Here is a 16,293-nt window from a genome sequence, read left to right as displayed (position 1 = left end):
ATATTTTTCTCTTTTCAGCGATATGGTAGTCTTGCATTATTACCAGTTACTGGCAGATTGCCCTGCTGTGATTAAAACTAAGTTAAATAATTTGTTGGGTAAAAACTTGGAGACTTGTGCTGCAGAGGTCTGCTACAATGTTTCTGTGCAAGGTTCAAAGAAAGATTTGTCAGAAAAGGAGCAACAGTAAGAAAACATTTATTTGCAGTTTATTAGTAGGCAATACAGCTGTTATCTTAAGTGTGCCTCTATTTAAATATTTCATTGCAAACATATTGCTTAATCTTGAATTTTTTGCAGATGTGTTTTTTAATATATTAAGTATACAGAATTTTTAATGTCAGAAAGGCTATTTCTTACCTTTGCAAGAACATTATCTTTTGTGAGGAATTTTTTACAGCAAAGTTTTTTTTTATTATAGAAACCTCGAGTGGGTGCTAAAGTTGTTTGGAGAAACAAAGAATCTTCAACTTGAAAAGCCATATTTGTCTAAAAGTGATGATACATTTCTTATTGAAGTTGGGCCAAGGTATTTTATAAACGTTTCTTTCATTTAACAAATAAACAAAATCTCCTGAATTTAAAAGTAAATTAAAATCCTTTTTAATGTTACTTATCCATTTATTATTTGTGCCGGACTTGTCTTACGTATTATAATTGGCTGTACAATGTAAAATAAATTCGCAATAAAAATTTATTTTGCGAATATTGATACATGGAAATGATTTGAGTGTGGAAGTACATGTATATTCATGTAATGCATAAACCTATCCAGTGTTCTAAGTAAAGTTTGGAATCATGTTAAAGCATTTTAATGAGCACCTGTTTTGCAACTTTAATATTTTTCTGCAAGGTTGAACCAGCGGACGCCATTTTGCACAAACGCATCTTCCATTTGTGCCAATATTGGACTTGAGCTTGTTCATGGCATTGAAGCTTCATTTCGCTATGCATTAAATTGCAGCGGGTTTGACAAATTTGAAAAACCGATATTGGATATTTTACATGACAGAATGGTACAATGCAGGTAAACCCTTCAACATGTTTTATTTCACATTAAGATAAACTTCTTGCTAGGCTATTATTTTCTAATAAATTTGATTGTGTTTGTTTGGACGATTTTCTATTTTTTTTAGGTATGATAGACCGTTGGAGACGTTGGAATGTACAGTCAAGAAAACAGATTGGTATGAGATCGATGTTATTAAAGGAAGAAGCAAAGCATTACAGGTTGACAACTACAGCAATTCAGTTGAAAAACGCTTATTTTTAAAAAGTATTTTATTTTTATTTTTAAAGTTTCAACATTATTTATTTAAATAGCTGTCTAATTTGTTTAACTTTGGTTCCATTTGGGCCACATTTAAACATGTTTTTTTGTTTTACAGAATACAAGTGTACTAAAAGAAAATTTCCATCATTAATTGGAAATTTAGCATATTTTTTAAATTTTGTATGCAGGCAGCCAGCGATGAACTGGGGCTGGCTTTCGATGACTGGGACATCAAATTTTACGCCAACCTCTTCCGTCACGAACTGCAGAGAAACCCGACCTCTGTGGAATGCTTTGACCTTGCCCAGTCCAACAGGTTGCAACAATGTGCAATAAATCAACTCAGAATACATTAAAATTTTTGAGAATTTTACAAACCAAAATAACTTCGCATCAGTCGTTGTGTTTTATATAACTTGGTGGTTGTTTTATTTACCGAATATTTTTTGAATAAAAATGTTGTTTTTTTGTTCAGCAATTTTAATGTATAAAAATTTCAACCAAAATAATATTTTTTTTGCAGAAATTTTGCTTACCAAAGATTTTTCCGAAATTAGAACTTGCTTGTTTTAATTATTGTATTTATAAAAAATTGAAGCAAAGTAAATTACTTTTATTTTCATTTATTGTATTTATCAAACAATTTTAACAAAATGAAAAACTTTTATTTCATCTTTTTTTGTTTTTAGCAAAAAATGATAAAAAAAACACATCTATTTATCTCCGACAGCGAGCACAGTCGCCACTGGTTCTTCAAGGCAAAAATCCGGGTCGACGGGGTCGACAAGCCTCTCTCGCTCTTCCAGATGGTCACGGCGACACTGGAGGGCAGCAACGAGAACAATGTGATCGCGTTCCACGACAATGGCAGCGCGATTAAGGGGTCAAAGGTCGAACTTCTTGCACCCCAAGAACCCGGCAAACCATCGATATTATCAAAGACGACTGAACTTAGGTAAGTGCCTGGTCATGTCAAGCCCCGTCAAATTAGTTGTGAAATAACTAAGTTCAATTCAAGTCATTTGTCTAATAACTTAAGTTCCAAGTAAAATTATTTGTGAAATAACTTAAGTCCAAGTCAAGTCATTTGTAAAATAATTTAAGTCCAAGTCGAGTCTTTTCGAATATATATAAAGTCAAATCCCAGTCAAGTCACCCGTTTAAACGTTTCAGATGTTGAAAATCAATAGAGTTATTCGAAACGTTCACAAAATGCTACGTACGTCAGTATGGGGTTTAATATTCTTACTACGTCTCTACAACCTTCAGCCATTTTGCAACAAAACATTTTCGTTAATGATTTGAGTCCCCCTTAACAAATCACAAATTATAGCAACAATACAGAAGAGGTTGCGAATTATTGTGAGATCCAAACGCAATGCTCTTTGCTCGGAATCACTTATAAACCAAATATCTTCACTTACTTTTAACTAATTATAGTTTTAATATTATAATTTTCGCCTGGTCAGAATATCAAAAATGAAGGAGGTTAAAAAAACAAATTAGTAAAAACAAAATTAAAAAATTAAGTAAAAAATAATTCATCAATTTCATTTTTTTATTTCGAAATTTCATTTTTGAAACAATTTAAAAAAAATCATTTTGTTTTAATTTTTACCCTTTAGACACATCACCCTGACCGCCGAGACCCACAACTTCCCAACAGGGGTGGCGCCCCATCCTGGCGCCGGAACCGGGGTCGGGGGCCGACAGAGGGACCAGGGCGCCGTGGGCCGGGGCGCCCATGTAGTGGCCGGGACGGCCGGCTACTGCGTCGGGAACCTGAACCTCCCTCAACACCCCCTTCCTTGGGAGGACAGGGGCGCCTGGCCGACCTGCCGTAACCTAGCAACGGCGTCCAAGATCGCCATCGAGGCTAGCAACGGCGCCAGTCACTATGGCAACCAGTTCGGCGAGCCCCTGATTTGCGGTAAGTTTATGTTATTATGGATGGAACGATATATATCGGTTTACCGATGTTTCGCTTCCATTAATATAGGTTTTGGCAAATTTTGTCCGATAATTAGGCTGATATTTCTCTTCGAGTTTATTATATAGTTTTTTCCTGAAAATTAAACAAATTTCTCATTTTTCTTCAAGTTAATATGCAAAATAGGAGTTAAATACACATAGGCAGTTAACTAAAATGTTATTTGGATTTTCTTTTCAATACATTCAAATTTTTGCTATATTTCAGTTGTATAAAATATCAATATCGGTATAAGGTAAGGTTTCGGCTGGCGAAAACGTAAAAAATCGGCTCTTTTAGACTTTGACGCGGTTACGAAAAAACGGTAAAGAACAGTTTTTAATGTGTTGTTGCTTGTCTTTTGCAAATCATCCAATTTAGACAACGAACAACGCGTGTCTACACAAATGTTTGCAGTAATTCTTTCGACAATAAACAGTTCACCTTAAAACTGAACTTTAATCTAATCATAGTCTGTTATTTTCGGAGGTTTTCATAAAGATGGATTATCTTATAAACGAATATAGACTACTTTAACTTTGTTGGGCTCAGTTTGCCTCGTTGTTGACTCGTAACGTTTTTCCTACAGGATTCTTCCGCTCATTCGGCATGAGGGTTTCACCGGATGACAGGAGGGAATGGTTAAAGCCGATCATGTTCAGTGGGGGAGTGGGCAGCATGAGTGACCTTCACGTGGACAAGGTCAAGCTGGAAAGGGACACAAAGGACTTGCTGGTGGCAAAGATAGGAGGACCAGCTTATAGGTTGGTTGGGATGCGGTAACCTACATAGATCTTCTGTTTACTAAACTTTTTGTCGTTGTCCGGTATTTGGCTGCCCGGACCAATATTAATTAACAATTTTAATCCAGTTTAATCATAAACAGGCCAATTATCTGTTAGAATTACATCAACTTATAACACACAGTAACATGCTTAATTCGAATGAATAAAACAACAATGATGTTATATTAAAAAAGTATATATATTATTTATAAACTACAGTATGGTACACTCCTTACTGCTTGAAGTACAAACACAAAGTAATCGCAAACCAAACAAAATGAGTCCACGCGCATAAATTAAACCACATGAGAACTTGGAAAACATAGATCACTTAAACAATTTTGACAACTTAACAAACAATATTGCTCAAATTTTCAAAACCTTTTTTTAGGAGGTTTAGTTTCATTTTATTGTTATTTATCGTTTTCTAAAATAATGTTTTAGCGCAGCGTTACGTCGCAAACCTTTGCTAGAGTACGAACTCTGGTGCTCAAGTAAACCAATGTTTTGTTGTTCATTTTTAACCGGTTTGTTCCTAAAGGACAATATTTGCAGCATCCTCACTTGTATTGCGTAACGACTGGACATTAATTCTTATCAAACCAGCTGGTCGTTTTTAACGATTATGTTGCCAGCGTATAGCGCATAAAACGCCTAACTCACAGGATCTAGTATCGAACAGGCAACGATACTTCGACTTGACATCGCATACCGGCTCCGATCCGCTATTATCGGACATCCCTAGTGCCAACCTTCTCTTTCTCTCAAATTTGCCAGCACGTATAACGCATAAAACGTCCAATTTGTAGGATCGGCGTTGGTGGTGGTTCCGCTTCGTCGCTCATGCACGGCGCCAACCAATCAGAGCGCGACTTTGACGCAGTACAACGAGGAGACGCCGAGATGCAACAGAAGCTTCAGCGGGCGATTCGCGCATGCGCAGAAATGGGGATGCAGAACCCCATCCTGTCGATTCACGACCAGGGCGCCGGGGGCAACGGTAAGGGACGGTTTTTTAGTTTGTTGACAGTTTTTTTTTAATTGTTTTAAGCTGTGGTTTATGTAACTTGATTTATTCGTAGTAAGAATGTCAAAGACCATACAGAAGTAAGTAGCATTTTGTGAACGTTTCGAATAATATGTGATGTTGAAACTGAATAAAAGATATATTAAAAGCGTTAAAACTGCTGCGTGCTTCTATATTGGATTTAAGATTTTACTAGTTAAAAACTTTATCTATTATGCCACAAAGCGTATTTAGTAAATCTTGGTGTAATTTACTTTCCAAATGCTCTTACCTATATGTGTAAGGCAGTGTTTCGAAAAAATATATATTAGAATCGAAATAAAATACGAAATTCAGTAACGAATAACCAAAAAAAACACTCTTTTCCACAAACTCTTTAAAGCCGCACTTTTTCAGGCAACGTCCTGAAAGAAATGGTCGAGCCATCAGGGGCAGTTTTCTACACCAAGGCTTTCACACTGGGTGATAAGAGCCTTAATTCGCTCGAACTTTGGACGGCAGAGTACCAGGAATCCGACGCAATCTTGCTCGATCGAAGCGCTCTCGACTCCCTCCGGCGGATCTGCAAGCGGGAACGCTGTCCGCTAGACGTCGTCGGAGAGTTGAACGGAAGCGGGCGTGTTGTGCTAAGCGAACAAGGTGTGGTGATACCATTTTTCGTTTGTACAGAGTGGTTTCACCAGGGCTGCGGAATCGGTTTGTTTTGCTGGAGTCGGACTCGGTAAAGTAATACGTAAAACTTCCCGATTCCTGAGTCCGACGTGCGCATGCGCAGTTACAATTTTCGAAACTGATAGCCGCAAACTTTAAATTGTGGAAAAGCATATCAGGAAATCTTTTTCAACCATGTAATGTGTCTGGATGACTTATTTATTGACGCCCTATATTTCTAAGAAAGCAATATACTTGTGTAATACTTTGCTTCTATGTTTTTCAGGCTAAAATCCTTGCTAGTAAATAGCCACTTTTTCCCTTTTCTTTACAAATGAGTTTTATCTACTAAATTGCCAACGTTAAAGAAGACTCACTGTTGAGCAGTGTTGTAATTGCTATTAAGTCAATGACTTGACTTAAATTTAATTGACCACTGTTTTTTAACTAAAACCTTTAATTATTAGATAACTGGATTTTAGTCGCTTGAAAATATATGTCAGAGACAAATAGACGAATAAATCGACTTATTTAAAGACTTTTCGATACTCACTAAAACGATGACATTATTAAGATGATGTCGATTTACTCGACCAATTTGGCTTAATGATTTAACCGCGATTTCGGTTTCCAGAGATAGATTCGCCCTCACCGGCCAAACTTCCTCGTCTCAACACGGACGCTCACGTGCGCCACCCTGTGGATTTAGAGTTGGATCTTGTGTTGGGAAAAATGCCGCAGAAGCTCTATCAACTGACGTGGATAGAACGAAAACTTGTTCCTTTTTCGACCGAAAATGTGGGCTAAATTTTAAAATTGACATATTTTTAAATGTTTGACGTTTGAAATACAAATTTCCTGGTTATAGTATATCTTTTTGAATAAAAATCTGTTTGTAAAAGGCTAAATATATAATTATCTGAAATAGTCATATAATGAGAGCTAAAACTGTAAACTTTTGGTCTTTAAACTTTGTTATATATACTTTCTTTTTCCTTCAGATTAAATTCGATGAAGCATTGGACAGAGTACTTCGTCTTCCTTCAGTCGGCAGCAAGCGATTTCTCACCAACAAGGTAAACGTTAGTTGTCAAAAAATCTGTATTAATATTGCCAAATACAGGTTAACTTATCCTATTTTAGCCAAGCACGCTTTTTTCAATAAAATCACTGATCAATTCTTCTTCGAAGAATATCTCAAATTATGGCAGCCCATTGGCCTTCGACAAAAAGCATTTGTGTATGATGGTGATTGTACTAACCAGTTTCGGTTGACCAACTAAATATTTTATTTTATTTTATGCCTTGCATTGATTGTTGGATTTTAAGATTAATTTATATCTACCATTGTAATCTAGGGCGTAATTATACGCATGATTGATTTGGAAAATCATTTTTTAATTTGTCTAAAAAAAAATTTTTTTGTTGGAAGCGTTTGAAAACTGTAGTTCTATATGTTTTTTTTATAAATTGATTTGTCATTGGGTAAAGTAAGTTTTTTTATTGCACGAGCGACAGCGAAAAAAATATCAGAAACCTAACTTAAAAAACTTCACATTTAGACGATAAGGGTTCGCAGAAAAGAACGTTTTTTGTTTACACCGCAGATCTCACAGCAAATGTAATTTTCCATTTTTTTTAAATGTTGTTAATGGTGGGTTAAAAAATCGATTGTTTTCATTGCCAGGTGGACCGGTCGGTTAGTGGTCTGGTTGCCCAGCAACAGTGCGTTGGCCCCCTGCACACTCCCCTGGCCGATGTGGCGGTCACCGCCCTCTCACACTTCACCACTAGAGGGTGCGCCACAGCCATCGGCGAGCAACCGGTAAGTAGTAAAAAGAATAGAAAAAATATATAATAAAATTACCAAAAAATAATTTTTGTAAACTTATCATTTTTAAAAAATTAAATGTAGAATTGTTGTGCAGTGTTGTAAACGTTTTGCCAATTTTGTCTTTGGTAATGCTTCTGATTCAATTCTATCCATTGTCATTTATTCTACAATTTAAACTATAAAACGAATTGCAAAAAAACTAGTGCCTCATCATGGAATGTCACAAACAAATAAGACAAAATCAGTCCAACAGGCTCATGCACCCAAACTCATAGCAATCAATGTTACGGATATTGCAGTCCGTTGACGGTTTTAGGTTTTCCAATAACTTTTAAATTTAATGTGCAGCCATCAAAAACTATGTTGGTGAACCTATTAGTTTAGATACACGTAGCGGTTTATATAGGTTGGAAAAAACGCCTATTTCTAATCAGTCGCACTAAACTGGAGCCTAAACAAAGTCAGTTGCTTGATAAAATGTTTTACAAGGAGCATCTCCAATTTCCTAAAAAGTGATGCAAAACAATAAATACACGTCAATTAAAACCTAACGAAAACATACCCCCTCCCTCGAAAACTATTTTTTAAACACTAATCTTTTTTAAAATTTTCTTGAAATAAAAATGAAATCTAAAAATGAACAACACTTAATACAGAGGATCAGACAGCAGGCATTGTATTCTCATAAAGGTACTTTTGACCAGTGTTTTTTTAAGGTGTTTTTCAAATTTCTCCAGCGGTTTCCCCAATTTTGGACTTGCAACTTTTTGGTATTTAAATGAAACACTTGCGGTCTCTTAAAACTACTTAGCGGTCGGTCACCCAAACCAAACCTTAAAATAAAACCTTTTTTGACCTTAAATTATTCGGAGTTTTAAACCTACTTGCCAACCGTAGATCAAGATGCTAGCTGACGAGAGAAGTGGAGCACGTTTGGCGGTCGGAGAAGCTCTCACTAATCTCATCTTTGCTCCCGTCTCCTCACTCCGTGACGTCAAATGCAGCGCTAACTGGATGTGGCCGGCAAAACTTACAGGTCAGTGGTTTTGGTCGATGAAGGGTACCTCAAAATCGCGTGTTACGTTGTTTAAAATCGTGGTTTCCAGCTGGTGATCTCGCAAGCAGTTTTAAGGGTAAACCTACATAATTTTAGGGCAAAATTGTTTAAAATTGACATGTTTTAATACCGAGATATGGGATAATTGACAATATATTTTTTTGCGTGAAACGTATCGCGATCCGGTCTGAGACCAAATGACGTCATTATTCTTGTCAAATAAGCAAATTTGGGGAAATTAAAACGTATTAAAGTTATTGTTTGTTTAATTGTCAATCTACTGTTCTCTAAATAAGTTTACATTTAAGGTAGAAAATGCTGCGCAAACCATTTCTTGAGTGCCAAGTTTATAAGTACACCTTTTTGTTTCTATAATTTAATATATTCGTATATTTCTTTCAATGCAGTTCATGTTTCCTCTTTTTCATATAAATGTTGACAATCTTGTTCTACTTTCTTTTTAAAGGCGAGGGTGCCAGGCTGCACAGCGCGTGCGAGGCTATGTGTGACGTCATGAAGGAGCTGGGGGTGGCGGTCGACGGGGGCAAAGATTCGCTGAGCATGGCTGCGACCGTGGGTGAGGTGGGTACACGTGGGGGTAAATGGGGTTTCCCCGTTATCCGATTTGCCTTGTAACATTTTCGATTTTTGCATTTCTTTGAGATGAAAAGTTTTGTGGAGCTCTCTTGTTTTCGTTTTTATAACTCGACCTAAATTTCAAATTTAAGTTTTAAATTGTTGCTTATTTGTAAACTGTTTAGGTTTAGCCTTTCTTTAGATAAGCATGTGTTATGTAGTGTATATCTTATTTTAATACCAGTATATGCCACGGTGGTAAAAAAGAGGACTCTTGTTAGTTTAAAATTATTTTTTTTATTACACATATTTACGTAAAATTTCTGTACGGCCAAAATAATCAACGTTGAATAATCCTAATAATTCCAGTAATGACTGAAATCCTGTTTTTTCCTATTTCATATCCTATTTTTGATTTTTACACAATTAACTGTTTTATTTGTTTATTTGTCTACACGATAATTTGTGAGCAAGAAAAATGGTTTAATTCAAATCATTGTCGTATTTTTATAGGAGATCGTCAAGTGTCCCGGATCCCTCGTCATTTCGGTCTACGCACCTTGCGATGACGTCACAAAGGTCGTGACCCCTGACCTCAAGTGTCCGGGCGAAGGTCGTTCCGGGTCATTGATTTACGTCCCGATGAGCAAAAGTCCTCCGCATTTGGGTGAGTCGAAATATGCGAGCACATGATCCAAGGTTGCAAGCCTCTATAGAGCATCGCTTCTTAAACTTTTTTAGTTTTGTTCGCTCCTAGCATTTATCTCCAGATTTCATTCACCCTTAAAAAATTAGAATTGATTTTTTTTGGAAAACCTGTTCACTGAACAGGTTGAACACCCGGAATATCAGCCCTGTTTGCAAGCTATCGTCCATTTCTGACGGTTCACCCTTATTCACCCCCTTTCGGTTGGTTCACCCCTGCAAAAATTTTACTCACCCTGGGGTGAATCATTCACCTGATTAAGAAACACTGCTCTAGAGCACCGGTTCTTTTTTAGCCTGTGGCAGACTTGGGGTCAGAATGTGGGCCTTTGAGCCATTTTTGTGGGCCGCAAGCTATTGTTTAAGAGTTTGCCATTATTATGTGGTTGTGGACCGCGTCATATTCGTGCACTCATTGGGTACTGTATTTTAAAAGTTGGTGGTGCTAAGAGTGTTTATCGTTGCTCATTGTTGCATCACACTGATACTCTGTCTGTTCTACTTAAATCTATATTCAATTTAAACGCGATATGCATTTAATGGCAAGTTGCGTTGTGTGACACTGACTCATAAACTCTACAGTCCAATTTTTGTTAAATTAAACTAGACTATAACTGACTTTTTAAACCAATATTCGAATTTATTTGATATTCCTCATGTGTCACGTATACTTTTAGTGGAAGTTTTTCAAGCTTGAAACAAAAAACGCATTTTGTCGCGTTACGCATGATCAGACTGGATGATAGCTACATGTATTCGCTCGAAAACAGCAGGTGTTTTTTAAACTTATTGTTGACGTATCTTTGGACGTCATTCTAAAAAAATGGACCCGGTCTGTTTTCTTAGTGGTTTTACGTTGTGGGCCTTCAATACTTCTGAGAAAAGTATTTTGGGCCGCGACGAAAATATAAGGCAACAGGTGGATATCTTAAAATTATAATTTTTTTATAGGTGGTATACATTAGTCTCGCATACTTGATTGCGTGCCCCTTTGTAAACTAAGTTAACTTTTATTGTTTTACCAAAATACTATGTCAAACAAACGAACTTACTTTTAGGTGGCAGTTCATTAGCTCAGTGCTTCGAACAACTCGGTAAAAATACACCCGACCTCGATGACGCAGCACTTTTCGTGCGCGCCTGGAACGTGACTCAGCAGCTTGTGAGGAAGGGACTTTTGTCATCCGGTCATGACGTCAGTGACGGAGGACTGATAACGTGTGTTCTCGAGATGGCATTCGCGGGCAACTGTGGACTCAATGTGAGTGTTTTGTGTTCTGTATAGTTTTTAATGCCGTGTAAGAATTAACGTAATCTCTTCTAACCTATACTGATTTCGATTTGGCTCCTAAGGAAGTGTTATTTAGTACGGGGTCGGCAACCTTTTCAAGTCGCAGGCCAAACCAAACCCATAAAATTCTAGGCGGGCCGTATTAAATTTTCACTTATAATTTTGTTATAATAACGTGTGGTTTTTAATGTCATAATCAGGGTCGGCCTGAATGTTTTATGCAATTAAAAACGAGTCTAATTTATATTAAAACGGTAGCAACGAAAAGTAGTGCGTTTGTTTGGTTTATATTTTAAATGACTCTACGCATTGGAGACATACAAAAGACACACAAAATGTCTTGGTTGGCCGGGTCAAATATGGAACTGAAATAAAAAAATCATTGAAAGTGGGCCGCGGGCCGAATTATATTGCTTGGCAGGTCGGATTTGGCCCTGGTCTGCCCTAAAGGCTATTCGTACCCTTTGGTTTTAAGTTCTGCTTCCTTTTAGATCGACGTCACCACCGACTGTGCCGCATTGGATTATTGGTTTTCCGAGTGTCTCGGCGTAGTGCTGGAAACTGACGACTTGGAAGCAGTGGCGAGAGAATTTAAATCCAATGCGGTGGAGTACGTCTCGTTGGGAAAAAGTTGCAAAGAACGGAAGGTAAATCCACTATTCAATCGTTACAATATGTAACGCACCCAACCATTACATTTAATTTAAACTAGTCAAATCAAGTTTCAGGGTGGCGAAATAAAAAAAAAATCCTTATTTGACGAAAAGTGAATTTTAGGTTAGTAAGGCATTGGCTAATATGTTGTTTTCCGCCTTTAAGGTATGCAACTATACAAAACTATTAATATAGCGTTAAACAATTTTGTTTTGTTTTTTTGTTCAAAACAATAAAAAACTAATTTTTTAAAAGCCGAATCTGCAGTTATTTGGAGCAATAAGAATTTCTTTTCGAATAACAGAATTCGCCTGCAGAATTCAGGTGTTTATTTTGTTTTAAATCCCAAGATCAACGTCACACATAACGGCTCGACGCTGATTGGCTCGCTCTCGACCAATGAGCTGCGCGACAAGTGGGAAAGCACCAGCTTCGCGCTCGAGCGCCTCCAGTGCAAGGAGTCATGCGTGACGGACGAGCGTCGGTGGTTACTCGAGTGTGACCGCGAACCCGCGTATCACGTGACTTTCGACCACCTTCCTTTAGATACTTCGGGTAAAACAAGAAATATGGAATTTATTTGCACGTTATTTTTCTTTTGCTATAAATAAGCTTTACACAAAAAAATCTTGAAAAAATGGTTAATTTGAAATCTATCTTTTTTACACATTTTGGTAGGCAAGGCAATATGGTTTCTTACCAGTTTTTTTTTTCGCTCTTTTTTCGAAAAATGGTATTAGATTTACTAATACAAAACACGCTTTATGCACGAAAATGCTTTTTTATGTGGTACACATGCATGAATATTGAATACAGTACGCCTGGAAAAAAAGTTTTAAAAGTTTTTGTTGCTGTTTAAAAAGGTTTAAATGCTTCTTTAAAGTTTGATGATAACTTGCGATTTTTAATGTATTGAAACACAATTGACTAAGTATAGCTTTTCACTAGAAGTGTGTTACCGATATACTTCTATACAGGATTTTTACCAGAAAGCAAAAAATTATCTACTTTTTGCCTAAAACCTCGCTATACATCAGCAGAACGTATTCCTTCGCAGTGTCCTTCTATTTCCTTGGTTCAAGTTTTTTTCTTTAATAATTTGTAATTATTTTTTTCACAGACGTAAAAGTTGCGATTCTTCGTGAAGAGGGAAGTAACGGCGACCGCGAGATGGCAGCAGCGTTCACAATGGCAGGATTTCAGGTTTGAAGCAATTTTTATGTACAAATGGGTAATGTTTTCAAGGTGTTATGTGCTAGCGAAATTGTCTCTCAAATTATAGTTTACTTCTACAGCTACAACAGAAACTTAGCAGTTATCACTTAAAATGAAACAGTTGCGGTCTTTTGACTTTTCTTAGCGTTCACTAAAGCCAAACCTAAAATAACGTACATCGACATATCCGGCCTTACAGGAATTTACAACCTAGCCTTATAGATGCAACTGCACTATGTACACATGTGTCCCGTATGGATGTCCGGCATCTGACATTTTTTTCCGATACGGATATGCGATATTTTCGTACAAAATTTTGTAATTCTTTATGTCAATTCCACATAGCCATGTCCCCATTCAAAAATATATTTTCTTAACTTTATTTACACACCAGCAAAAGCCTTGATTTAGTTCGATAGCTTTTCAATAAGTATTTTTCCAGGCTTGGGACATCACGATGCAAGACTTGCTGGACGGAGCGATCTCATTGGACAGATTTAGGGGCGTGGTCTTCGTGGGCGGGTTCAGCTACGCAGACGTTTTCGGATCAGCTAAAGGTGAGGATTCTGTGAAAGTTTATTAGGGCTAAAGACTTAAATCACGCTGCAACGTACATGAATGTAGGTATCATTAAAATTTGACTTAAAAATTTGGTGAAAAATATAGTTTTTGTTGTTCTAGGTTGGGCGGCTTGCTGCATGTTCAATCCAACCGTGTCCACTCAACTGGAACGATTCCGCAAGCGTAACGACACTTTCTCTCTGGGGGTCTGCAACGGCTGCCAGCTGATGGCGCTCTTGGGCTGGGTCGGTGAGGTCAAAGGTGATGGAGCGGTCAAAGGTGACAAGTAAGTTGAAATTGCACACACACTTTTATTTTGTTACTGCCACTATTCAATTTTGATGTAAGACTGGTTGGCCGATTTACACGAAAAAAAACTTTCATTTTGAATTTTAATCGTTAAATGCGAAAATTCTGTTTAAAAGAAATAATTACTAATCCTTGTCTTTCAAAAAGTGCAACTTAAAAAGTTACCCTTTCTTATATGGGTCCGTTTTTTTAAACAATTTTATCAAGGATTTGCAAAATATAATGTTTTAAAGTCAGAAAAATGTTTTTAAAGAATCGACATTTAAAAAAAATGAAAATATACTTGTCAGCTTTTCAATACGAACACTTTATACAGTTTAGTTTTTCACTTTTCTATGTCTGTGTATATTTAAACTTTCTCCTCTATGGTGCTCTGCAAAACAGAATCCCTTTTTTCAACTTCACACTTGCTATTGTGACGTAACAGGCAGCAGCGCGGTGCCTTCCTGGCCCCAAACACCAGCACCCGCTTCGAGTCTCGCTTCGTGTCGGTGAAGATCGAGCAAAGTAACGCGCTGATGTTTCGAGGAATGGAAGGTTCGGTGATGGGAGTTTGGGTCGCACACGGCGAAGGTGAGTGCATTAACGGGGGTTATTGTGTTTCTGTTTTTTAGCTTGTTGTTTTTTGCTTGTTTTTTTGTGAGCTTTTTTCGTTTTTTCTTTTTGTGTTTTTTTTTTAATATTGTGTTATTTTTGTTAGGTTTATGTTTTTTACTTGTTTTTTGGTGGTTTTGTGTTTTTTACTTTTTTTTTGTTATAGGTTTCTGTTGTTGTCTTGCTTTTTGTTAGGTTTGTGTTTTTTCTGTTTTTTTGTTAAGTTTGTGTTTTTCTCGTTTTCATTGGGTTTGTGTATGTTTTTTTTTTCTTATAGTATAATCATTGCTTATAGATACGACTTGACTCCAACCAACTAATTTTTTGCAGGTCGATTCCAGTTCAATGATGACGCGCTACTCGAACGCGTGACGTCATCGGGGGAAGCCCCACTACGCTTTGTTGATTACGTCGGCGAAGTGACGCCACGATACCCACTCAACCCGAACGGCTCGCCGAAAGGTAAGTGTTTATTTATTTGTTAAGATTTTTTTTTTGTGTCCCAAAATTCTGCAACGCCGTTTCTTTGTTATAAGTTTGCCACAACGTCTTTGAATCTTCAAAGGTCTTTCAATGTCGTTGAAATGTCTTCCGTAATTAAAAACTTATTTGAACAGTTATTGAATTTATTTTACGTCCAACTTTAAATATGTATTTAGACAATGTCGTCCAGCCTGGCCCTGTTTACATCTCGATAGACTGATTAGGTCAACTCATTTCGGTAAACCTTTCCGAAGGCAGCATCTTGTGTAGCCTACTATATATGGGTACCGTTATCGTTGGCCAGTACGACTCTAGAAGGATTGATCACTGAATACACATTACACATTGTATATGTGAACGTGTCAGTTCCATTTAACATATTTAGCCTTTCTCTGGACTTCCATATCAACCAAATTATTTCCTTAATTTCACAGGAATCGCAGGCCTCTGCTCGGCCGACGGTCGCCACCTTGCGGTAATGCCTCACCCGGAACGTTGCGTCCAAATGTGGCAGTGGCCCTGGGCTCCCTTATCGTGGAAAGGCATGACGCAATCACCCTGGCTGCGAATGTTCCAGAACGCCCTGGTCTGGTGCAAAGAAAAGACTGACTGATTTTCGACGCACAAATTGTTTATTAGTGAAGTGATATAAACAGTTTCCTTTAAAAACGCTTACCTTCGATTACTGCCAAAAATAAACCCATATTTTTTCACTACCAATTTTTTTTCGAGCTGTTGAAAAATCTTTTTTCCTTATGGGAAACTAGTGGAATTCAAACAGATTGTTACATTTATTAAGCCAATCTGTATATTTTCTTATTTGCTAAGGAAATGTAAAACAATTTGAAAGCATTTTTTGTTTGATGTGTTTTAAAATAATTCCCCTAACGCCATATACTAATTGTGTTGCGATTAAGAACATCTTGGTGGAAAACAGTGGTTAATATTCGCCGCACCATATTTGTTGCTTACATGATAACATGGCCACAACAGGGGTTAAACGCACCTTTATTATTCCCTATTTGTCTTAGGATAATGAAACCTCCCGAACTGTGATTACCTTACCTGGCGAGTAAAATGTAGACTAGACAACAGACTGCTAAAAATGCTGATTAAATCGTTTTTTTTACAATTTGCCAAACTAATGTGCCTCTTATTGTTAAACAGTTTTGAGGGTTTTGACATATTTATTTCATTAAGTGTGATGCAATTAAGAATTGTTCGGCGTTCGCATAATTTTGTGTTAGTACTTTCGTCGTACCAAGAGCTTGCCAATTGATTTCATATGCAACTTTATAACCTGTTGGAA

General features: G+C 37.1%; 1 protein-coding gene across 1 annotated transcript; it reads left to right on the top strand.

Moving 5' to 3' along the window:
- The first annotated feature begins 22 nt into the window (after positions 1 to 22).
- LOC146131886 (phosphoribosylformylglycinamidine synthase-like) lies at positions 23 to 15,642 on the top strand. Its single transcript, XM_083397117.1, is given in 25 exon segments — positions 23 to 186; positions 422 to 529; positions 854 to 1,027; positions 1,137 to 1,230; positions 1,462 to 1,589; positions 2,004 to 2,228; positions 2,899 to 3,203; positions 3,832 to 4,006; positions 4,837 to 5,027; positions 5,451 to 5,693; positions 6,340 to 6,503; positions 6,707 to 6,781; positions 7,393 to 7,530; positions 8,437 to 8,575; positions 9,063 to 9,178; positions 9,686 to 9,839; positions 10,936 to 11,138; positions 11,660 to 11,815; positions 12,173 to 12,377; positions 12,943 to 13,025; positions 13,480 to 13,594; positions 13,719 to 13,877; positions 14,292 to 14,480; positions 14,832 to 14,963; positions 15,419 to 15,642. Coding segments are annotated over 25 exon segments (4,014 nt in total). The 3' UTR covers positions 15,598 to 15,642.
- Positions 15,643 to 16,293: the final 651 nt, after the last annotated feature.

This window comes from Ascidiella aspersa, chromosome 9 (assembly GCF_963924565.1).
Source record: "Ascidiella aspersa chromosome 9, kaAscAspe10.2, whole genome shotgun sequence".
NCBI lineage: Eukaryota > Metazoa > Chordata > Ascidiacea > Phlebobranchia > Ascidiidae > Ascidiella > Ascidiella aspersa.
Note: the sequence above shows the minus strand (reverse complement) of the source record. Positions and strands in the feature narration are given on the sequence as shown.